The 24,314-nt window shown below is 37.9% G+C and overlaps 3 protein-coding genes and 1 non-coding gene across 5 annotated transcripts; 2 read left to right on the forward strand and 2 right to left on the reverse strand.

Annotated features, from left to right (window-relative positions):
• The first annotated feature begins 881 nt into the window (after positions 1-881).
• Positions 882-3,535, forward strand: LOC137942494 (large ribosomal subunit protein uL29). The gene is made up of 4 exons (XM_068788175.1): positions 882-971; positions 1,075-1,210; positions 1,327-1,483; positions 3,223-3,535. Exons 1-4 carry the CDS (start codon positions 968-970, stop codon positions 3,295-3,297), a joined length of 372 nt encoding a protein of 123 aa, XP_068644276.1. The 5' UTR covers positions 882-967; the 3' UTR covers positions 3,298-3,535.
• A 1,653-nt stretch (positions 3,536-5,188) lies between these two features.
• On the reverse strand, positions 5,189-5,262 carry TRNAR-UCG (transfer RNA arginine (anticodon UCG)). The gene has a single exon. It is a non-coding gene; the product is annotated as a tRNA-Arg (tRNA).
• A 7,268-nt stretch (positions 5,263-12,530) lies between these two features.
• LOC137942675 (exocyst complex component EXO70H1-like) lies at positions 12,531-14,586 on the forward strand. Of its 2 annotated transcripts, XM_068788407.1 has the most exons (2): positions 12,531-13,020; positions 13,096-14,586. In XM_068788407.1, exons 1-2 carry the CDS (start codon positions 12,591-12,593, stop codon positions 14,463-14,465), a joined length of 1,800 nt encoding a protein of 599 aa, XP_068644508.1. In that variant the 5' UTR covers positions 12,531-12,590; the 3' UTR covers positions 14,466-14,586. The 2 variants fall into 2 exon arrangements, with proteins under 2 accessions (XP_068644508.1, XP_068644507.1); XM_068788406.1 differs by having other exon boundaries at positions 12,531-14,586.
• A 2,247-nt stretch (positions 14,587-16,833) lies between these two features.
• LOC137942495 (probable pectate lyase 4) lies at positions 16,834-22,344 on the reverse strand. Its single transcript, XM_068788176.1, has 6 exons — positions 22,172-22,344; positions 21,477-21,944; positions 20,307-20,658; positions 19,995-20,205; positions 19,828-19,896; positions 16,834-17,270 (listed from the first exon to the last, which is right to left on the reverse strand). Exons 2-6 carry the CDS (start codon positions 21,751-21,753, stop codon positions 17,034-17,036), a joined length of 1,146 nt encoding a protein of 381 aa, XP_068644277.1. The 5' UTR covers positions 21,754-21,944; positions 22,172-22,344; the 3' UTR covers positions 16,834-17,033.
• Positions 22,345-24,314: the final 1,970 nt, after the last annotated feature.

The raw sequence follows: 24,314 nt of genomic DNA on the forward strand, positions 1-24,314 counted from the left end.
TCTACTTATAAAGATTTATATTATAAAAATATCATCTAAAATTTTAAATATTACCATAATAAATATAATACTATGAAATATTTTTAAATTATTTCCATAATAAAATAAGACATTATAAAATTACAATTTAAAATAAAAATTCACTTTTTTATTTATTTAAATTAAAAATTATATTTTATTTACATATATTGTTTAAAGTTAAATATAACTCACTTTATTTAAACTAACCCGCTCATTTAACTTAAATTAATATAATAGTGATAATTTTAAATTTTTTTAAAATTAAAATTTATACAAATATTTAAAATAATTGATTATGTACTATTTGAAATAATTATATGATTATATATTTTATTAAATTATATTGTATAGATAATCATAATATTTTAAATAATAATACATTTTATTTTATTAAAGATTTACTTAATGTGAAAATATTAATTGAAATAATGATTATTTATAAGAATAAAAAATTTATTTTTTAATTATTTATTTTTGTATACACATTTTAAATTATTGAAGTAGATAAGTAATATTATTTAAAGTCGGTAATATAATTAAGATTAAAATTTATTTAACGTTATTTATGTTAGCATATGTTTTTATTTTTATATAAAATAAGAATTTTATTATATAATTTAAAATATATTTTATTTACATTAGTATTTAACATAGATTATTAATTTAATTTATCTTAAAATTCCATTCCATCGTTATGGCCATTGGCATGATTTACTTCGGAAGACAATGCAGCGCCTCTAGCCTTAAACGCCAACGCCCATACGACAAAACAACCAGCCCACCCTCGATGGACCAACTGTTACAAGTTAGCCCACGAAACCCAACTCGTTGTCGTTAGTTCTCTTGTTTTAGGGTTTTACTATTTATAATCCGTTTCGCGGCGCATTTGGAGCTCGATTCTGTTCAGGGTTTACCAGGCAGATACAGGAGTCATCTTGCAGCGGCCATGGGTAAGCTCCCTCTCAATCTTTCGACACAGTTTTCTCTTACAGTGCTTCGCGTGTCCGTTAATGTTAGAATTTGATGATTCTTTTTTCCTACTTCTGAATGCAGCGAGAATCAAGGTTCACGAGCTGAGAACTAAATCGAAAACTGACCTCTTGAGCCAACTCAAAGAACTGAAAGCGGAGCTTGCTCTGCTTCGCGTTGCCAAAGTTACTGGCGGAGCTCCTAACAAGCTCTCGAAAATGTAGGCGCTGATGTCTAATTTTTTGTTCGGCTGATCAGAGGTGGCTTGTGGAACCTTTTGATTAATTATCTGAAGGCCCTTTTTCTTTTTCTTTTTCTTTTTCTTTTTTGAACCAGTAAGGTCGTCAGGCTGTCGATTGCTCAGGTTTTGACGGTGATATCTCAGAAGCAGAAGGCTGCGCTGAGGGAAGCTTACAAGAATAAGAAGTTCTTGCCCCTCGATCTGCGACCGAAGAAGACCAGAGCTATCAGGAAACGTTTAACCAAGCATCAGGTATTTTCTTGTTAATGTTGTTAGTATATTGTTGGAGATGTTATATTGCCTTCTTTAGTATTTTCTTGGTAGTTTTCTGACTCCGTCACACGAAATTATCTTTTAGTGAGCCAAAAGTGTACCGCAGAACTCCGTAATGGGACAAACCAGTGACGTAATCTGAGCCATTTTAGGTTAAAGCCTATCGATTAACTATCTTATGAATAGCTTGCGAGTTGACATTCTTTTGTCTGTGACGTGAAAATTACATTCAGTGGTCCACATGTACGGCGAGGGGGTTTCCGCTATTTTGCATTCATTTTCATTTACTCATGTTCAGATCTTGGGTATACATGTTATTTTGTATAATCTTTAAATTTTTTATGTTCGTTTCTTCTTGGTTCATTCTAGATAATACTTTCAAATTTTATCTTGATTTAGTATTTGGAACAGTTTTTGTTTGATTAATTCAATCAAAGATTTGGGGGTGGAGCGCAACCAATGATGAGAAGTCATATGAATAACTTCATTATGGAATGATCTGTCTAATTAACCTAGAAAGCCAAGGTGACTGGGGCCTTCAGCTCAATGGTCACTTGGGGTTTTTCAAGTGTGAGGGCCTCAGGGAATAAGGGTTGTGTCTGTGTATTTATTCAACATTGATAAGAAAGTCTAGCAAGACATGGATTATTCATATCATAATCCTAGTGTTTGATAGAGTGACACCCATCTTGAGCCTACCTTAAAATATATGCTGCTGTAAAATCGTAACTCTAATTCTATTTGTTTACTTCGGATCCTGTGATTCCTCTGTCAAGCATTTATTTGTCCTTCACTTCCCTAAACTGTAACTAATGAATACAAACTCCATCTTTTTTTTTGTTTTAGTTTATTTGTTTCCCCTTATATTTTTGAGAGTATGATTATTGAGACAATACGCATTGGAATGTGAAGTGAGCCAAGACGATGACAAATTGAGCCAAGAGGATGGATAAACATTGTCATTTGTCGCCAGGATGCACCTCTACATTTCTTTCTCTTAAGCATCTAATGTTTGTTTAGCTCATTTAAAACTACTTTATGCTCTCAGACCTAATTCTGCAAATGAATTATTACTTTTAGTTTAAAAATGATGTTGGGGTTTTATTCATGAAATATGATTCAAGGGACATACTCCCTACTTCACAGAGGTAAGGTTCCTAGAGACCTAATCTTTACAAATGAGTTATCATAGGAAGGTTGTTGATGCTATTCTGCTGGACTCCTGTCAATGTCTCCACATGTGTGATATATGTTCATGTACTGGCCTCTAAACTGCCTATACGTAATGGGTCCAGTTTTGGGGAACTTGGACATTGCTGTATCACCTGAATGTTTGCTGCCACACCTGTAATGACATGGAAATGCTGAAGTTTCATTATTCTGTTCTGTCTTGTGTAAAAAAAGAAAGATAGTATCAGGTGGAGGCATGGTGAAAGCAAGTCCATGTGTTATAGTAGTATAATTATATTAAGTTTCTTGTTAGGATGAGAAATGAGGAATTTATATTAGAAAATTCATTTTGAGTCTTTTTTGTGTATTTACTTGAAAGAAGCCATTTTCTTGGTGATGATAAGTATAGCTGGCTAGCATGATCATTTCCAGCTTTGATAAATGGTACTCTTGTTTGGCATGTTTTGTAATTTATATTGTTCTAAGCTTGCTTAACTGTTGGACCCGTCCTTTTGAGGTACTGAATTACGTTACATCGTATGCTGCAGGTTTCACTGAAAACAGAACGTGAGAAGAAAAGGGAAATGTACTTCCCTAAGAGGAAATATGCCATTAAGGTCTAGATCTGTTTTTTGATTGTCGTTCTGCCTTACAAAACACTATTTACTTTGCAAGTTTATTTGTTTCTAAGCCATCAGATTTTTGACAGGATTTTTGGTAGTTATTAGGCTATGAGATAATCATGAATCTCATAGGAGTTATTATTATATCATATGTTTCTTAATTACATGTTTTTCCCTGAAACTTTTGAGGTTGGCCTCGTGTACTTCAATGAGCAGGTGGATTATAGCTTTTTTCTTAGTAACTTGTCAGATAAAAAAAATACAGATAATTGATGGAAGATGCGACAACTAGATATCACTTTCAAGCAAAAGGAACCCTGAGCTTTGATTTGTGATGGGATAAGTTTATGGTTCCAAGGATTTTTGAGTTTGGACATAGCTTCATCTTCTTTGTCTGAGATATGCATCTTAACCTGAATCTGATTTGTTAACATTGGAATCTCAATCAGAGTACATTAGGCATGTTTGCTTGACTATATAAAGGAAGCAATAGATTCTCATGATGTAGAATTTTGCCATATATCTTTTTATGTTGATTTGAGAAGTTGAAAACTCTTTTAACATTTCCTCTTGAAAGTAGCCATATTAGGAGATGAAATGAGGTTTACATTGGGTTGAAGGACACCTTGATGCATAAATGGAAGTGTCTTTTAGTATTCATATCAAGTCTAAACTGTAAAGATTTTATTCTCGTCTAATTTAATATGCCAAAACATTGACTTAGAATACACATGGGTTTGTACCTTATGTTCAATCCCACCGTGAGAAATAATATTTTTTTTCTTACAGACTATTGTTCTTTGTAACCTGAGATTTTGTTCTTCGAGTATAGGAACCATCTTTCCTTGTATCCTTTAGTCACTGTAACTATTATTATATTAATAAATTAAATAATTAATGAGGTATTGTAATTTATTTGTTGAAGCATTTAACCTGGCCATTCACACTTGGTCCTTGAGGCTTTTGTGAGCGAGCGAAACGAGAATTACTGGTTGATGTGGGAGAGTGAAAAGGAGTTGTAGAAACGAGGATTGCTGGTTGAGAGAGTTCACGAGATATGGTAACTTATTGAAGAATTTTGCCATCTGTCGTAGCGGCTTTGAAGATTGTTCTAGGGTTATTAACAAACATATATCGGTGTAGAGTCCCTGGGGCCTCTACTACAGATGGCAGAGTTCATGAATGAGTTACCATGGTTGGCTGTTCAGGACACTATTTGGCTGAGACAGTGGCATACTTCGCCTTGAATGAAAGCTTCCTAATGATCTGGATAAGGAGTTGCTGATGGTTTGGTTGATGGTGGGTTGTCCTACTCAGCGGTTCAAGTTGTTGCCTGTGACAGTAGCGGGAGCCATTAAGCCTGAAGATACAAGATTTTGAAAACTCTTTGTCATGTCATTCAACGAGCTTTTCTTAAATCAAACCCATTACACCATGCTAATCATGTTGGGCATCTTCTTGAGCGTGATAAAGGTAAGGAATTTTGCTCATCAATTCGCTAACTCTAACACTCAACTCCTCCGCTAGTTTTTTGAGATAGTGAAACTTGATGTCTATGTGCTTGTTTCATCCTAGGATAGAACAAATGCCAATTTGTTGTTGTTGTACCACACTGTGGGGGTCAATTGGCTTGTGGTGAAGCTCAACAAAGATTTGGCACAACTAGTTTGCCTGTACAATAGGTAAGTTGTACAATTGCACAACTTGTTAAACCTAACATTTGCTGGATTCATATAGAATAAAACAAAAGAAGTGAAAGCTGGATCTCGTTTTGATTACTCTCTTTCTTCAGCCCACCTGGAGAGTGCACTTATATCATCATCCACATCGGTCCGTGCTTGTCTGTCTTATCCATTTGAATCTTTAAAGATCAGAAAACCAAGTTCATGCACGACCACAGTGGGAGTCGAACCCACGACCTTTTGATCCGAAGTCAAACGCGCTAATCCACTGCGCTATGCGGTCTCGCCATACCTTGTGATGACAGTTGTTATATATTTAATAGTTACCTACGCAAAGCCTGGATAATTTAATTTAAATTACTGCGTATATATCTCTATAATGTTACCAAAGTTACCTACATGCCCTAAAAAATACATTTAATTAGTTAATTTTAACTTTAACTTACCCCAATAAAATAAGTCTTTCTTTTTTGTACACGAATATGGTTGATACATGAAGTTCATATGAGGGATAGATACAATACGAAAAACCATTTAGTGTAAAACATGTGAAACGCTATCTCAACCGTCCAATCAACGATTGAAATAGCCGTTTTGCAAGTTTCGCACCAAATAATTTTTCGTATTGGATCAGGAGTGAAGTTCATATAAATTACGATTGATGATAGCCATGTAAATGAATTTACTTGTAAATCTTTAAGCCTGTATCAAGTTGGTTCCATATGTATGAGCCTACATTGAAGAACATGAGACATAACGTCATTTTACATCCTAAAATAAAATTATAATAGTAGTTGCAAATATGTAATTTTGGTGAGATTATAAGGGTATATAGGTATTATTTTAAAACCTAAGAAGAATATGGTCTTAATTACATTATAATTTAATGTTAATTAGGCAATTAACACCAATAGTGTGCACGCAATTAAGCTATTGAAATGAGTTAAATGATAAGATTTGCCTCCTCTTCGAACTAGGGTTCTTATCACTGTTTCAATCCTTATCAGTTAGGAGAGGTCGGCAACTGTTTTAAACTAAAAGCATTTGATCAATCATTGTCGAATCTACGTTTAAAGTTTGAAATTTTCAATCGATACAAGTGCTGATGAGGACGACAGGTCTGGTTCTCTACGTTCTTTTTATTAAATTATTAAATAACTCGATAAGCAGAAAACGACGATCATATGATCAATAGGGTAGTTGATGCAAGACAATATTTCAATCAACTTCATCGTTGTCACATTGAATCGAGACACTTGAGAACAAACAAATCAGAAGCTAATCAAATTTCCCATCTGTGATGGGTCTTCAGTCAATTTTGTAGTTCGGTTCCAATTCACGTGCAATCGTCGTCATTTCCATTGATCAAGTCGAGTTTGAGAAACGGAGAAGTCAGTTTGTGGTTAATCAAAGAGTTGAAAAATAAAACGAACGGTTTTTGGATCTTTCTTTCTCGAGAGCTAATTCAGGTTCATAGTCTTCTGAGTTGAATTCTGGTTGTTTCTCCGTTTATGCAGGAGCTACGTTCTTCAGACAAATGTATGGATGGAACATGTTTCGCTGCAAATTATGTCAAACGAAGTGATTAAATCCACAAGAAACGAACTCAATGATTTGCAACTTCTGTAGGATGAACTCGCAAGCCATCGAAAGCCGTAAAAATGACGGGACTGGGATTGCGATATTCTATCGTCCTTGACATTGTAGTAAGATTATGCTTCTTCTCTGTCGATTTCACACTTCCTGTTTCTGAGTTCTGAGGGTTGATGACTCCATTGAAGTGTAGAGTCCTTCGACTTGAAAAATATGACAGGAATGGGACGAGCGAACAGATGTCCAAATGCATGATTCGATCCATGGTGCTTTCTTCTACTTCTCGTTTTGCCAAGTAATTGTGATTCCCGGAGAGTTAAAAGCAGATTTTTCTTGTTTCGTTTTCTTTTCTGGGCATCCTTTTCTTCAATGCAGAAATTCAAACAGGAGAGTCGTTAATGGACGGCCGAGCATGTCTTCCGTACTTACCAAGTATTTAATCTGAGTTGGGAAGTAACGTTGTGAGGAAGACGATGAATCAAATCCAACAAAATTAATAAAAAAACAAACTAATTACAAGCTTTTTCTTTGTTTCTTTCCAGTTACAGCCATCAATGGTGCAGAGACATTTAGCAGATTTTGATAGTATCAGAAAACTTTTTGAGTGACCTTCAAGAGAAACTGACCAAAACTGAAGCCATTGACATGATATGCATTCCTGAACTAGTCCAAGCATTTGAGGCTTCTTCATCTTCTTTTCTTTTCTAGGGTTCCAAACAGACCCTTAATGTCCAAGAAAGTTTCCATCAATGTGTTACAATTGAAATTTTAAAAGAGGCTGAAATTCCTAGAAGAACCCATCTCTCAGACCTCCCAGTGCGTGTTGAATTTTTCTCAGGCTTTCAGTATCGAACCATCAATGCATGGGGCCATAAAGGCCATAATTAAGGGTATCCACACCCTTAAAATTGACCAGCCAACCATGGGGAGGAGGGGGCTCCCTCATGGTCTCCAACCACTTTGAGTGAACTCGCTCGACACGTCAAGTTCGTATTTGACCTCCTCAGCTTGATTGTTTCAATGAAAGAAGATCGAGCAGGACTTCAATGGCGTTTCAACTTGCAAGTCAATCGATATCGTAATCACTTCGTTTAATTTCTTTCAGAGCCATGTATCAGATCATGGCAGACTGATTCCTTGTTTTACTAAATCACGGATTGGTGCACAGAAAGGACTGAATTAAAGCTTATCTTTCAGAGCTTGTTATAATCTTCGTAAACTCTGGAAGGATCGTCCTGCGTTTTTACAGAAAGGGTTCACTGGGGAAGACGACCCATCACCTGTTGAAAATGTCCATAGCGGCTGTGAATGCTGAGAGTTTCTAACATCCTCTCGTCTCCATCGAGAGCTTGGTCTCATTATTGCATAAGAATGAATATTTCAAAGTCTTTCAATTTCTCCATACTTGCAGTCACAATCAGTCCCCCCCGTTAAGCAGAAGACTCCGAACTCGATCAACTTCTTGAAAGTATCCATGAACCGAATCCCCCCCTCTTCCTTTTCTCTGATCAACAATCAATTTCACCACATCCGGAAGAAAAACTAACAGCGGAGCACAGACTAATACTTTTTACTTCGATCCCTCCATTCACGAGCCTTCGTCTCCATCTCGAGCTACGAAGCTTAGAACTTTCTTCTTCGTATTTTTTACGAAAAAAAATGGATCTGAAAGCAGATTGAGAAAAGTGGTTTCACATTCGCAGTAGGAAAAAGTTATAACCAGAACCTGGTAACAATTGCTTCAGTCTATGAAAATTTGAAAACGAGGACACGAGGTCGTGAATTTTCATAGACATTAACGCATTGGATTGAAAGAGAAGATACAATATTTGGAATCTGGAGCTACCCAAATCTGCTAATTTGGATTTTACTTGTGAAAATTCGAGGTAGAGCTTCCGTGATTGTTACGTTCGAGAGATTCGTGGGAGCTGCATGCGTTCTTCAACGACGTTTGTCTTACAGGCTTTTTTTGAAGACTTTACAAAGAAGGAAAATGATGGCTGAAGATTATGACAAATGAAGCAACACCCTCCACAAAACGTGGACGCTGCAATGAACGAACTTATAATTGAATCATCTCCGAGTCAAGCCGTACAAATCACTGATTTCATGTTCTTGGAAAATTTGAGTTTATTTATCCCTCCTCTTTGTGTTCACCTGGAATTCATAATGTAAGAAAACTTTTATAGTTTAAAAAGGTGTTTCTCAAATATAATCTTTGATGATTTGACTATGCAGCTTCTCTAAACCACTTCAGGTGTTTTTTTTTAGCCAAGCTCGAACGGTTTACGAACCGGTTTTTCTTGGTGTCACCCCTAACGAACGGTCAGCTAACTAGGGTTTGCTACTCGATGACGAGCAGATACATCTTTAAGCATTTAAAATATTTAACTAAAGTTAATGTTGTTACTTTCTTGTTTCTCGCGGTCTTTACGACATTCATAAATAGAAAAAGGAGTATGAACCTAAATCCATTCAAGTTAGATGCATCCAAATTTTAATTTTAATTTAATGCACTTGAATAGGAGAGGTGAAAGAGACCATCTATCTAATCTCCTTATTGTTAGGTTAGAATCATTATCAATGAAAAGAGAAGGAAAGTCATGTATATATCTTAATCAATCACTACAATAAATCTCTCTAATTGAAAACAATTAACCAATTAATTGACATTACGTATTATCGATTTGATTACAAATTATGTTTTTTAGTCAAAATTTTGAAGAGAGGTTAGCTATAGATTAGGTGGTTCAGTTTTGAAATATGCCAAGCATTAAGTCAACTTAGGCTTGTATTGTAGATTAATGGGTCAATGTAACATGTTTATAATGTCTAAAGACAGTAACAAGTCGTAATAGCATGCATAATAAGGTTCTTCCCACATAAGTACGTAAAAAAATTACAATAATACCGTACATAATCAGTAAATGTGTAAACGAATATAGAATAGGTATTACTTGATTCCATTCCGATTAAAAATTAGTTAAATTGGCAAATGGGAAAATCAAATAATCGAATAAAATTAACATCCCTACTAAAAAATATAATTAAATGAAAAATGGTTTCTCCAATTTAAGAAAAAATAGTATGTGGGAATATCATCAAATATATTGGGTTTATTTAAGCCACAATCCCAGGTAAATAAATGACCCTTGACAACTCTACAAATCTTGCGGTTCCTTGTAGCTCGGTCGGTTTTTACCCACTTCTACATTACTTAACAAGACAAATGAAATAAATGTATCTTATTTGAACAAACACAATCCTTCCACATGAATGGGTAGCCCTATAACAAATCTCATGCACATATGTGACCAAAAAAATATTATAATTGAAAATCATTTTCTCAAATTCTAATTATGTGTATGGTTGAAGCACCAACAAATCGTTATTTCTCATCCTCAACCTAGTATCATATAAGTGGCTACACTTAAAAAATTAGAAAGAGTAAATAAGGCAGTTTTCATTTTTATGACCAAAATACCCCTCCTACTGTATTAACGGGTTTGTTTGGAACCCCTAAAAAAGAAAAGAAAATGAGAATTTGATTATTATTATTCTTAAAATTAGTTAGTGAAAATGAGATAATAATCAGAATTTTCTTTTTTATTAACTATTTTTTGAAATAATAATAATCAATATTTTATTGTATTTTCCATGAAAGGACCTTGAGGAATTTTCATGCCGCGTTCAAGAGGGCGGCGGTCGACTGAAGGCGCCATGGGAATGCAAACGTGGTGGTCACCGTATCTTCGTCCCCATTTCTGCCCGCTTTTGCGGACAGCGCCGTTCAACTCCTTTTTTCTTCCTCCTGTTCTCCAATCATCAACTAACTAACTGATAAAACCCTCTTTTGGTAATTTTCGGAGACATTGAGATGTGGGGAGTTTCCTGTTTTCTCCCACTAGAAGACGTGGTAATCGTTTGAAAAGTAAATAGAAATTTCAGAGCTTGAAACCAACAGCGATTCGTATAAGTAAGAAAATTCAACGTCTTGGCGTTTGCCTACCCCTGCTACGTTGTAGAGATCAGTTACAGTTTCAATGAACCTGACGCAAATTTCTACTCTATTAATTCTCGAGTGGAGCTAATTCTGCATGGTGTGCGTTCCGGCTGCCATACGTTCACACCGAGTCGGAGATTTTGAGATGTTTGATGGCTAGTTGTTTCTCCTATAATGGAGATGCTGCGGTGACGAGCGATTACTAAGAACAAGGAAAAGTCTTCGGAAGTTTTCTGGTTTGATTCATTAATGGACATTTGATTGTTAATAATAGTTCTGGAACAAGGAAAAGTCTCTGAAGCCTGTTTCAACCAGTTCGCAAAAGTTATAACGAGACGATGGTCTGCATTTCGATATCCTCTGCGTGTAGGAGTTTGCTTGCTCGTTGAGTCGATACAAGGAATCGTAAAAAAGGGTCTTTCTGACTCGTAATGTGTGGCTCTGCCTCGTGCTCGTTGTCGTCAATGGTGATGTTCCAAACTTCCCAGTAATTCAATTCAGTCGAGTTTGCTTGCTTCTCGCTGTCATCACCAACCCCACGAAATCGTGATGAATGAAAAAAAGGGAAAACCCATTCAGAATTTTCTGGAGTCGTTAATGTCCGAACCGGAAAAGCCAAGAGGTAAACGGAAGACGTTCCATGATATTGTAATCGCTCAGTCATAACTGGGGCAGGAAGAAGAAGGAAGATGTAACGAAACGGAATGTTCTGATGCAACTGCTCATATCACGAAATTGAATTATATAACTGTAATCCAGGAGTCAAACGATACGAAATTTCTCTGAGTTTTGGCCTTTTCAGTTTTCCTATAATCTAGAATCACTATTCCATCTGAGAGAATGACCATAGTAAAAAACCTGGAGCTCTTTGAATTGCTCGCCCTCCTGTTCATAGCTAACTAACACTTTTACGAATTCAAGCTGGAGATTCGAGAGAGAGAGAGAGAGAGAGAGAGAGGACCAGGAACAAGAACAAAAATCAAATTTTCTAATTATTTCCCGGAGTAATCAAGTGCCGGCTATCAAATTAACGCGGAATTCTCTATAACCTGTTCAATGTTGCCCGGTAAACAGGAAACAAACATCACAAAATCGAATTCCCAGAATCTCCACCAGTTACCCGCTTAATTCCAAACACAAAATTCACAAGAACAAGAAAGCTATCCCCCACGTTTTTGTTTTTGTTGCTTCCAGGCGTCTGCGACCCCGACTCCCACCGAGTCTGACGGAAACAGGCCGAGTCAAAAAGCAAAAATCACTTTATCAATCATCAAACGCGGCTCATAAGGCTCCGTTCGTCATTTCCTGTTCGACACGACGCGGTTGCGGGCTCCATGGCCGCACCTCCCGCACGAAAACGACGAGAAGGACCCGACCCGCAGGTTGCAGAACCGCTCGCGTAAGGTTCAGTTCCTTCACTGCGCAACATCTCCTTTCTCTATTAATGATGTTTGAAAAAACCGTGACAACTCACAACTTCTTGTGCACCAGAAAAGACATGGAAGAGTAATGTAGATTACAGAATTCTTGTGGCCAAAATTAGAGCCTTCCACGGCCTTTTGTCCATTTCAAAAAAGCTTTAATTTCGTCGTAAATATAGTCCCTATTTGGGTTTTCTGGGCGGCGTTTCAGGCTTTCAGCAGCCTGAGACGGCCACAGGAGGAAACCAGAGTCAAAACGGAGGCATGAGATGGTTTAAAAGCAGACACGGCGTAACGGACAAAAGACGGGCAAAGGAGAACGACAAGAAAGAACATGAGGAGTCACTTCAAACTATTCACACGTGGACAGGGCCGACTGGTCAACGTTGTAATTTTGACCGCTAGAACCACAGATGAGTTCGTCTATATAAACCCTTTCGCCTCTCTCGACTTGTTCTGCAGAGCGATAGCCGACCGACAGAGAGAAAGAAAAACGAGCTACAGCTTCCGACTCGTTATCTATCTTCAGTCTCTCCGATCCCCAATTTTTTCCTGTTTGAGATTTCTTCTTTCTGGTGTATTTTTCGAAGTCCGATGCCTCGTAAGGGAATGAGAAGCCTCTTCTTTTCTTCTCCAAAAACAGCCACTAGAACCGCCATGGCTCCGACCTCTCCCAGTATCACCTTCTCAGAATCTCTAATGGAGGATGATTTCTCTGCAGCGGAAGAGATTATCACCAAGTGGGACCCTGATTCTTCCTCCTACGCCAAAATCACTTCGCTTTTCTACGACAACCGCCGGGAGGCCAGGGAGTTTATCAAATCGGTGAGGGATTTGCAACGGGCGATGCATGTCTATGTGTCCGAAGATTCCAGTTCTGAGAAGATTATTCGAGCGCAGAGCTTGATGCAGACAGCGATGAAGAGATTGGAGAAGGAGTTTTATCAAATTCTGGCGGCTAATCGGGATTATCTTGATCCGGAGTCTGTCTCTGAAAGGTCCTCCACCAACACCACCGTGTCTAGTATCTCGGATATTGAGGATGATATCGCCTCCGAGGACGATATGCAGATCGCTGGGAATTCCATCCAGGAAGTAGAGAGAGTTTCTTCTATGGCGATGTCGGACCTCCGTGCCATCGCTGAGTGTATGATACAGTCTGGTTATGGGAAGGAGTGCGTGAGAATCTACAAAGTTATCAGAAAGTCGATCGTGGATGAAGGCCTGTACCGCCTCGGGTTCGAAAGGATGAGTTCTCAACAGCTTCAGAAGCTGGATTGGGATAGTCTCGAGCATAAAATCAAGGTCTGGTTGCACGCGGTGAAAATCGCCGGGAAGACGCTCTTCACCGGAGAGCGAATCCTCTGCGACCACGTTTTCGCCACCTCCGGCACTGTCAAAGAATCATGTTTCTCAGAAATCGCCAAAGAAGCGGCCGTGAACGTCTTCGCATTCGCCGAATCCGTCACCAAATGCAAAAGGTCGCCGGAAAAGATGTTTCGGTTTTTGGACATGTACGACGCTATTGCCGAGCTCTGGCCGGACATAGAATCGACCTTCTCCTACGAAGCCACCTCTGCCGTCCGAACCCAGGCCGTTAATGCGCTGATCAAGATCGGCGAATCCGTCCGAGCCATGATTATCGATTTCGAAACGGCGATCCAGAAGGATTCGTCCAAGTCGCCGGTACCCGGCGGGGGACTCCACCCGTTAACCCGATACGTCATGAACTACGTCAGCTTCCTAGCCGACTACAACGGAGTTCTTGTTGACATTCTGGCTGACTGGCCTTTACCCGTCAAGACCCCACTCATGGACGCCTTATTAACAGACGATTCCAGCACCTTCTCCTCAGAAAATCCGCTCTACCCCGTGGCAATCCGTCTCGCATGGGTCATTCTCGTCCTCCTCTGCAAGCTCGACGGCAAAGCCGAGCTCCACAAGGACGTCGCACTCGCCTATCTCTTCCTACTGAACAATCTCCAGTACGTCATCTCCAAGGTAAAGAATTGCAATCTTCGCCTGATTCTCGGAGAAGACTGGGTCGCCAAACACGAAGAGAAAGTGAGAGTATACGCGGCCAACTACGAAAAACAGGCGTGGCACAAAGTCCTGACGGCGCTGCCCGACGCTCCGGCTGGCCAACAGCTCAGCCATGCCGAAGTAAAAGAAGGGTTCCGGCGATTCAGCTTAGCATTCGAGGACGCATACCGGCGGCACTCGGGATGGCTGGTGTCGGACCGGAAAATTAGGGACGATATCAAGATCTCGTTGGCGCGGAAGATCGTGCCGAAATACCGGGAATTTTACGCCAAGTACAGGATGACGCTGAGAAACGAAAGAGGGTTAGACGTGACGGTCAGGTTCGCGCCGGAGGACTTGGAGAACTACTTGTCGGACTTGTTTTACGGCGACGACGTCTCGGGATCCTCGACGCCGTTGCATCAACCAGGCCGGCGATCCGGATGAGAGGCAAAGTAAAGTCTTTTTCGAGTGATGTAAAATGTAACCTTACGAGACGACATACGATGAGAAGTACCCGTGTATATTCTACACAAACACGATTTTCATAGATTATATATTTCTTGGTTGCGGCTGAAAATGGTCTCTTCTCTTCTCTTTTGAATTTTTTTTACTGAGACAGGAACAGATCTCGGAATTGATGGAGGCGACTGATTTAAATAAGATTCTAATGGCCGTCTGTGCATGGCGAAGAAGGTTCATACGAAAGAGACAAATGTAGGCGAAGCAAGAAGATTGCAATAAGCTTTACATCTGGAAACGAGTTAAGATGTTAAAATAAGGAAAACGAAGCTGACCCATCTCTTCGTTGATTCTCTAACTCTTGTTCCTGAGGCCACAAATTGCGACTGATTAATGCTAGGGAAAATCAGATGTGACGAGCTGTTAATTGTGATCTTGACATGGGGAAGACATTCGTTGCACGTATGGCCGTGTCAAGGGAAAACTATGAATATGTTTTTAATAGGTTATTAATGCTTTGTTATGAAATTTTGTCCAATCTTGTGAGCCGTCGCTTTTCGCACTTAACCTAGCTTAGGTGAATAGGACATGTCAAACGCCTAACCAATACAACCCGAAAAGACCGACCTGTTAAGGAGTGGAAAGCTAAGTAACTAACCCATCCGGGGTGGACAGAACCTAACCCAAGTGGACCGGAACCACCTTTGACAAATAGAACTGTGTTTTGTTTTAACTTACAAGATAGATTATTTAACTTAATCCAAACAAATTGTCATAACCCAGTCCATTTGGATTTTAAGAATCTCAATATTAATAATGCTTGTTGTTATACTAATCATGTATTGTAATAAGTAATAATCAAATATAATATTATAAATTTTTAATAATTAATGTTTAATAATGTGTAATAAGTGTTTATTGTAATAATCATAGTAAATATATTAAAATCATATAATTTTTTTATAAAATAATTGAACTCCTTCCATCTTCATTTTACACCTATAGATTGAAAGAAGTCGGGAGAGAGAGAGAGAGAGAGAGAGCATAGAAGGGGACGACAACTCTCTTTCTCTTAAATTTTGAGTTTCATTTATTAATCTTAGACTATCCTTGTCCTTCACGTAAACAGAAAAATACTTAGTTCGGCCAAATAACAAAGTTGAATATATTTCATCCAAGTATTATTTTACTTTATAAAATATGTTTAATTAACTTCGTTTTGTATCTTGACCTTTGCCTACTCCATCGATGATGTTTACTCCGTATAGAGAGCTCATAACAACATGATTCAGTGTCCAAGATTTTTATAATAAATTAAAGCTTTTTTAATCTAATTTCTTAACTAACAAGTTGTTTACTATTTTGAACTATATTTTGGTAGGGCAGGTTGAGGATTTCCTCAAAACCTAACCCTAAAGTGACCCAAATCTTTTCAGATCCCATTTATTTTTTACTAAATATATAAAAACGTGTATTTAATATCAATAAATTATTTTTCCTTTTCCTTCTCTCTCCGTTCCGTGCACAGGACTGAATTTTCCGGAAGTGGAGTGCGCGGTGGTGAATACACGCCGGAAGTGGAGTCAGTGACACTGCTTCAGTTGCTTTTTCAGTGGGTGATTTCCATTTCTGTGTAAAAAATAAGTGGTTTCGCAAAAGACTAAAGACGTTTGTGGAAGGCGTAAAATTAATATTTGTCTTTAATTAATGAGTTATGTTGAAACCAGTATGCTAAAAGGCTCGAACCTTTTAAAAAAACTACCCCATGGATCTTATATAAGGATTGACCCGATTGATACAAACAAATATTCCAACAAGTTATTTAATTTAATCAATATTTTCAAGATTTATTTATGACTAAAAAAACATTAATAAAAAGGGGGACACCGAGTAGAAGGAGAGGAAAAGGATTTAACCTCTTCCACCTGAAAAACTCTCGCCAGAAAGGATCTTCTTATACACCTAAAACATCGTCTCTGAGACTCACCTTATTTTTCACAATAAGAACTCTCTTTGGGAATCACTTTTGTATTAGGGTTTATGATGTTCTCTCACCCACAACTTGAGGAGTGTTAAAAGATGAACCCAAACCCACAAAACCAAAGTACACATTCATAAGAGGTAGCATCATGGTAAATAAGAAGACATCATAAAGATAGCGCCAAGAAGAACATTTCTACTTATATCTTTTCTTATATAAAACTTGTAACCCTAAGGGTATTATAGACATTATAACATCATTTTAAAAACTATAAATATAAATACTTAATTTGGGGTAGAACATTCAAGTTCTCTCTCCTTCTCAGCCATGGCAAAAGATTATTGTTTATTTATTTTGGTCTTATATAAAGGAGGGGCAAATAACTCCACTTTATTAAAGCAACAACAAAAACAAAAACAAAAGGAAAACGAAAGTCTGAGTGAAACATAAACAGTACTAGGAGACCACTGATCCCACCCTTGTTAACACTTTTCATTACACTGGCAGAGAAAATCTCATCACAGGCAGTTGTGTCGAATCCTCAGGACTAGCCGGGTTGCAGACCGGAACGGTCAGGCATTCTGAACAGCTTCTGGTGGTGTTGGGATTGACTGCCATCCAGTGCAAACTTGGAGAACATCCTTCAGCGTCTCTGAGGGCGGTTCCATTGTCCAGGTGGGGTAGTGTTCCTCTGCTCTAAACACACTCTCCACAGCAGTTCCTGTTAATAAACTTGATTGGGCACTATTAAGGAACAAATCTCCTTCTGATCTTATCCATCCAGAAACGCCTGCCACACTGTCTGTTGCCTGTTCCAACAACACAACACAGTTGAACATAAAAAGTATTGAGAACATGACTGCATTTGCATTCCCGCTACCCACACATGAACTGACTTAGTATAGAAGCCAAATTTATGCCAACAGAAAAAAACAAGGCTAACTTTTCCCTGACCATGTCCGACAACTCTGGACAATGCCTGAAAGCTTTAGAAGATACAATAGAGAGGTAAGTTACTCACCAACTACAAAGTCTGTAAAAAGTCAGCAATCATGTGAAAGTTCGCAAGAATGAACAAGGAAATCTGTCCACAGCCCAGGCTTACTAATTTCAAGACAACCCAAGGCAAACAGGAATGGCCCAATATGTGTAAGAAGAATTAATCCTAAGAAGCAGACCGAAAAAAGAGAGGGTAGAAAGCGCACTTCTTCCTATCTCAAACTGGCCGGTTCAGTAAGTGATAGGTGAATACTCCCACATTAGTAAAGGCTGACAAAATTCTGTGTTTATTAGTTTAAAAAAAGTAATGTAATTTCAGCCGGTCATTATAGGACAAACCCAGATTTGACTTCTTCTTGGTATCAGATGAAATACAAATCCAAGTCCAAGTATATCAGTTTGTTCTCCATAACCCACTTCAGGTTTTATCCGTAGATCTACATGTGAGAAGCAATGTTGTGGGATAGAAACCCCTATATAAGGGGCCCACATGTGCTCAGAACTTAAATTGGTTACTTGGGCATGTGGTAGGTGAAGAGAGTCACGTAGGGTTGGTCATGGACCTAAGCTTATTAGTTGATAAAAAAATTCTTAATATTAATTAATCATTTTGAGATGGACCAAGACTCAACTTCTAAATATGTTAAGGTTATATTAATTCAATTTCAAAGATATTACTACTTTCAGGCAGCATAACGTCAGCTAGACCTATAAATTTCTTATTGGCGTTTTCAGAAGGTAAAGTCAAGTTTGGTGCTTGACATTGTTGCAGAGGATGAGCACCCTCTCTCATGTATGTAAAATCCTATTTGTCAAAAAATGCAGACTTTCTGATATGTAGTAAACATTATGCAGAGAAAAGAAAGCCAAATTTTTGTGCTTCTTTTCTATTTCACAGTTCTCTTCCACGTTTTCAAATTGAGAAGGATAAAATTTTGTGATTCTTTCACCATTTATGGCTGCACTGTCCTTTTAGCAGATCAGTTTGGAGGGCCTTATTCAATAAATTTGGCATTGTAAAATATTTCCCAGAGACATTGCCTAAGTTCATCTGCAAGCACCATTCATGGTCAGTACCCCAACTGTGGCAAAACCCTACAGAGAGTACCTTTTGCAGCCGTCCCCAGCATTGCTCCTTGGGGCATGATATTGAAAATTTAGTCCACTTAGTTCTATTATGGGAAACCTCACTAGAAGACATGACTCAATCCCAAGTTTAATCATTAGAGGGCACTGGAAATCTATAATGAACTTCAAAGTTTGCCCCTCGTCCTAGGTAGTTTATTGGTGACCTCCTTCAGTGGGCTGGACGAAACTTAATTTTGATGTTTCTTCAATAGGTAGAACCAGACCAGCTGGAGCGAGAGAAGGTTTGAGGGATCATGAAGGAGCTATCATTTTCCTGCTCTCAGGCCCCCTAGGCATATGGAACTCAACAAAGGTAAAATCCCATGTTGCTCCAAGGGATTAACTTGTATGCTAGCCAGTTTTCAGGGCCTCTTATCATCAAGGGTGAATCAGCTAATGTGATTAGCAGGATGGCCAAAAACCATCCCCCCACCCCCCACAATAAGGGATCTGTTTGATGAAATTTCAAAACTTTCCTCATCTTGGAGAACTGAACAGAGGCATGTGCCTCGGTCCATCTACAACTTAACAACTTATCAGATACTCTAGCTCAAGAGGGTATCTCTTGGAAGCACCTAGCTCCCAGGATTTCTCTTCCATTGTAATCCTAAAGTTTCTCTATATGTTCCTTGTATTGCTTTGATTGATTGATTGATTGAAATAAAGCCATTACCATTTTCAAAAAAATTTGTGCTTCATTTCTTTTACACAGTTCTCTTCCCCATTTTGAAATTGTGACAGCAAGAATAGTATTCCAAGCTCCACCTGTTAATCAATCCATGAATAACAAAAACTGTATTGCTATATCCCATTCTTTTCCATAAAATTTCGTGTCGTCTCATGTTTTTCAGGGTTCCTTACAAACATCCCACCTCTGAACAGCCTATTAGATGGCCAGCCTTTTTTCTACACTTAACAGTTCTAGTGCATTTGGTTCTAAAAATTTTGAGCAATTTATTGACTTATCTAGTTTTTATTTATTTCTTCATTTTATTGTTAATGTTGGTTAGACAGAAGCACAACACCCCCAGTGAAAACTAAACTGAAGACCTCATCCTGATGTCACTTATAAGCCAAAGGCCTACTTATTTTTAAAATAGCTATTCGTAAATTGGACTTAATTGGAAGGAAACCCCAAAAACAGAAATGAAAATGAAAATACAAGTTTCTACTTTAGAAGTTCTGTGAGAAAAATGTCGAAATTTGAGTAAGAGAGTGGCAAAAGCTTTAAGTATCTACCTTTTCTGTCATGTATTTAAACACCACTTTCTTCTGTCCACACTCGTATATGTTGTACTGAGAAAGAATCTGCAGCAGAAAAAGACAATTGGTTCAATAAATATGGAAATTGGTGAAAATAACTCTACATAGTTACACATAATTACAAGTTCTAAATCTGACCAAACCTGTGCTTCTACACTAGCACAAACAGCATAGATGCCCCAATTCCTTGTGTAATTATTATACAAGTGAACTTTCCCAAATCTAACACGAGGATGCCGCTGCCTGGTCCCATCAAAAAAGCAGTGGTGAATTGTCACTCTGATACATCTATCCCCAATATGACTTGAGTCGGATCCAATAAGCATTGTTTTATCATGTTGTGCAAAGTGGCACCTGAAAGATTAAGTACTTACAGTTACACTTCGTTGAGACAGCAGAATTTTCAAACGTAGAAAATACTTTTAAAAGTATCAACATGAACCTCATCAACAAACCTAGAGACAGTAATGTCTGTACTTTCTCTAGTAATATCAATCAAACCATCATCAAAATCACGCAATGAACATCGGTCTATCCATATGTGCCTAGAATTTGGTTTGATCTGAATTCCATCAACGTCATGCCCCCTGCCACCTTCAAACTCCAAGTTGCAAATAATCACATGTTCACATTCCCTTAATTGCAAGCCTTTGCCAGTGAGTTTGATCCTCTGGCCACGGCCATCAATAGTCTTATATGATGATACTCTCAAGTAAGATGAAAGATGAATGGTTCCTGAAACTTCAAAAACAATCCAAAGTGGTTCCTTTTGGCGGCATCCTTCCCGAAGGGACCCACGGCCATCCTCTATTTAAGATAGACAAAATGAAGAAAATTAACTTGGAAGAATAGCATACACCATATATAAGTAAAAAAGAAGAAAATAGCAAAGACCAATATTTGGCCAGTAAGCATAAGAAGATTTTATAGACAACTTGCTTGGACATTGCCCATCTTGTTTGGGAGAGCAGATTATGTACTCACAACTTAGATCTCGCTCCAAAACGGATCTTACTTAGTGAGCATTTAGGATAATGCAATGAATGTGGGAATCATATTGGCAAGACTATCCCTGGGTTAGGTGAATGGATCTGGTACCTTGACCATAGTTTATATTCACTTTAACATTCCTAAAAATAATAACAAAATGTCTTTAAAAGATAAATCTGATATAGACGTGAACAAGAGTAAACATGATCTTTGCTTGTCTTAGCATGTAAACAGGGACATATTTACATGCATGTTGCTTACAGGCTGAGTCTCAAGTTGTAATGCAGCAGAAAACAGTCTTGGTGGAAAACAAAAAAGATGACAATTTGTAAGGCACCAAGGCAGAAGTCTTATTAGCAAAAGTCAACTGAAACGAACATCCACAAATTTTTAATTTTGTGAAATGAATTAGAAAGCCCACAAGGACCACCAGAATTATAAATCAATTGATCATTCTCTGTACAATATTTTATAAGTCTCAACAAAAACACGTCCATACACATTCTTGTATAAGTGAGAGCAACTGGAACATATAATTCGAGGTGTCCATACATAGCAAGTAAAACATTACTGGAAGAAGAGGAAGGAAAGATTTTCAACAAAACAGAGATAAATAGAGGAACAGAGAAAGGTACCCGCTAAAGTATTGACACGATATATTTTTCCATGAAGCCCCCCAATAGCTTGGCGACCGAATCCCTCGGCCTGGGCTGCGAGACCACGGAGAGAGGTATCAACGTGAGCGTAGGGCAAGGTAGCCATGTTTGTTGCAGGAGTGATACCGACAGGGAGGGGAGTAGGAGTATAAGGCTGGTAACTATAATTTTGATTCGGAGGGTTCGTATTAATATTGGGAACAGAGAAATGGGCGTTCCACCTTTGACGAGAACCGGTGGAGCTGTGATTTCCCATTTAAGAAATAACACCGAAACCCCCGGGGCGGAGATTTAACTTTCGCTTTAGCTGCAGTTAATCCTTTACCTCTGTCGGCAATTAATTTCCATAACCGAGCGATCGGATTCAAAAGTGCAACGGAAGCAGCTTCGAAGGGACAACCGACAGCAGCACAGGAGCGAGCACTTCGCGAGAGAAACCGCACAGAGCTGTAATAGTTTACAAAAACGTAACAGATGGAGTCACCCCTTCATTCATTAAACCATTCAGATACATAACAGAGTCGACACGTGGAATTGGTCCACAGTTTAAAGAACAAGAAACCAAACCAAAAGAGCTATTTTTCATCCAGGTGATCCAGCGATCATTCAAAATCCAAACCACCATGCAATAAAACCAGCTCAAACAACAATAAACAACCAAAACAATAACTCACCATTCGTACATACATCTAAAATACCCCTTGGCACCAACCTCGCATCCAGTACCTCCGAGGTGGAACGTCAGCCACTGACGATGATCGCCAACGATGAGTTTCTCGGGCACTCATTACCGGGTACGATCGGAAAATTAGGGTCTGATTAGAAGACGAAGCACCGATACACGGGACATAAGAGTGATTGGGGGGGGGTTAGTGCACAATGTAAGTACAGGGGGAAAGTGTTATAGAATATAAAGTATTTTTTTGTGTTAGTGTGTGTAATGGAAAGTGCAGTGTAAAATACTTATTTGTGTTAGCGTGCACAATGTAAAGTGTGGTGTAAAGTGCAGATAGATTATTTATTAAATAAAATATTTTTATATATCTGACTTTCAGAAAATTAAATTAATATTAGTTAATAAATAAAATATATTAAATATAATAATTAAAAAAATACTTACTTTTATATTATTAAAAATGTAATCAAATTTTAATTTTGTAATATCTAAATACGAAATAACTATACAAATATCGTATTACATAGCGCACTACACAAATATCGTAATAACAAAAATAAAAATAATAAAAATATAACTCAGTCACCTTTTTAATATAAAAAATTATATCTATTCATACAAAAGTACAACACAAAAAATATTTAGTGGCATTAAAACATAATAATCAATAATTTTGTCACATCTGAATTGCTAAAACATCTCAATAATATGATGTTCTTGCAAATTGTACTGCATACTCCCTCTAAGTGTCCATATTATCCTCAACATCATCACTATTATCACGGTCTTCATTTTCACTTTCATTGTTATCTTCACAATGTTCTCCACCAGAATCATCACTTAAATCATCTTCTTCATCTTCAAATAAATCCATGTAATCTTCCCGCCATCTAAAACTCATAACAAATAGACAATGAATAAAAAATAAGTTGTTCTTAAAAAAAAAAATTGAGAGACCCCCCTCCCCCCCTTACCAGATACACAATTTCATCAGTAAAGTTAGAAAGATTTTTGAAGTCTTGTGAGATAGACATTAGTATATCTCTAAAGATCTGTCATGTTTCTTAAAGAGAAAATGAAGGAGGAGATACCAATTTCAACTCAAGAAACTAACCATAACCTGAAAATGAGTGAAGGAATGACTCAAACGTTGGTTTTTCATGCTAAATAAATAATAATGACCCTCTGATCTGATCCATAGACATTGCACAAATTTTTACAAGACCCATGTTGATGCCCTGATACTTAACACACTTAAAAAGCATCAAATAAATAGACAAGAGGTCGAGGAACAATCAAAATAACACATCAAACAACTAATAGGGTATTAAAGACAATGCCATTTACTATATCATAACACATGAACTGAAAATTGAATACAGAAAGGGTTAGTTGTTTAGCCTTGTCTCCCTATGATGGGCCCTCTTTTGAACTCATGCTTACATATATGGCTCAAGAAGAAAAGAGTACTTGTTGGCAGTAACTCAGCAATTCCAGTTATTCTAAAATCTGTGATACTCACACGAGTACTTACTCAAATACCTAGCATGCTCACCTTTTGCATACATCACAAACAACACAATTTCTCACAAGCACTTGATCAAACACCTGGTGTGCTCACCCTTCGTGCACCTCATAGACAACACAACTTCACCCCAACCCAAGCCAGCCATTAATGCCACTGCCCATATTAACCTAATTATGATGAAATGCTCTTGAAATAATTTATGGTGGCAAACCCCTCTTCTATACGTAAAACTAAGTTACAATTTATTGCAGAATAAGGTTACTGTGAACATCACATTGGAGACTACATTGATTTTCGCAGTCAAAACGTATATGATAAATTCAAAAAGTATTATGTTAATAAGAAAAGCAGTACTTACATTACTCAAACCGAGCGATCTACAAAAGTTGATTGACGGCCGAAGTAATTAGCCATTCCCACGCCATAAATTTCAACAATGGAGCCAAAAATTAAAATGAGAAGCAGACGAATGATTTTGAAACAATAAGAAGAATAACCATCGATTTCTAGGAAGAAGGGTTTACCTAGTTCCTTTTAAATAGAGTTGGAGAGGTTGCAGAGAGGGGAGAGAAGTTGCCGACAGTCGTCGGTGCTAGGGACGGTGAGAGGAAGA

Source organism: Aristolochia californica, unplaced genomic scaffold (assembly GCF_029961685.1).
Source record: "Aristolochia californica isolate CCGP_79_NKW_82.1479 unplaced genomic scaffold, dmAriCali1.0.hap1 SCAF_10, whole genome shotgun sequence".
NCBI classification, from domain to species: Eukaryota; Viridiplantae; Streptophyta; class Magnoliopsida; order Piperales; family Aristolochiaceae; genus Aristolochia; species Aristolochia californica.

What these genes read in the sequence shown, in the direction of transcription:
- LOC137942495 (XM_068788176.1), bottom strand. Translation starts at nt 21,753, where the DNA reads ATGGGAAATCACAGCTCCACCGGTTCTCGTCAAAGGTGGAACGCCCAT. An exon ending in TCGTGTCAATACTTTAGCGG is followed by an intron (nt 20,659 to 21,476) that starts GTACCTTTCTCT and finishes TATCTTAAATAG; the next exon opens with AGGATGGCCGTGGGTCCCTT. An exon ending in TTAAATACATGACAGAAAAG is followed by an intron (nt 17,271 to 19,827) that starts GTAGATACTTAA and finishes TTGTTGGAACAG; the next exon opens with GCAACAGACAGTGTGGCAGG.
- LOC137942494 (XM_068788175.1), top strand. An exon ending in CCTAACAAGCTCTCGAAAAT is followed by an intron (nt 1,211 to 1,326) that starts GTAGGCGCTGAT and finishes TTTTTGAACCAG; the next exon opens with TAAGGTCGTCAGGCTGTCGA. An exon ending in AACGTTTAACCAAGCATCAG is followed by an intron (nt 1,484 to 3,222) that starts GTATTTTCTTGT and finishes CGTATGCTGCAG; the next exon opens with GTTTCACTGAAAACAGAACG.
- LOC137942675 (XM_068788406.1), top strand. Translation starts at nt 12,591, where the DNA reads ATGCCTCGTAAGGGAATGAGAAGCCTCTTCTTTTCTTCTCCAAAAACA.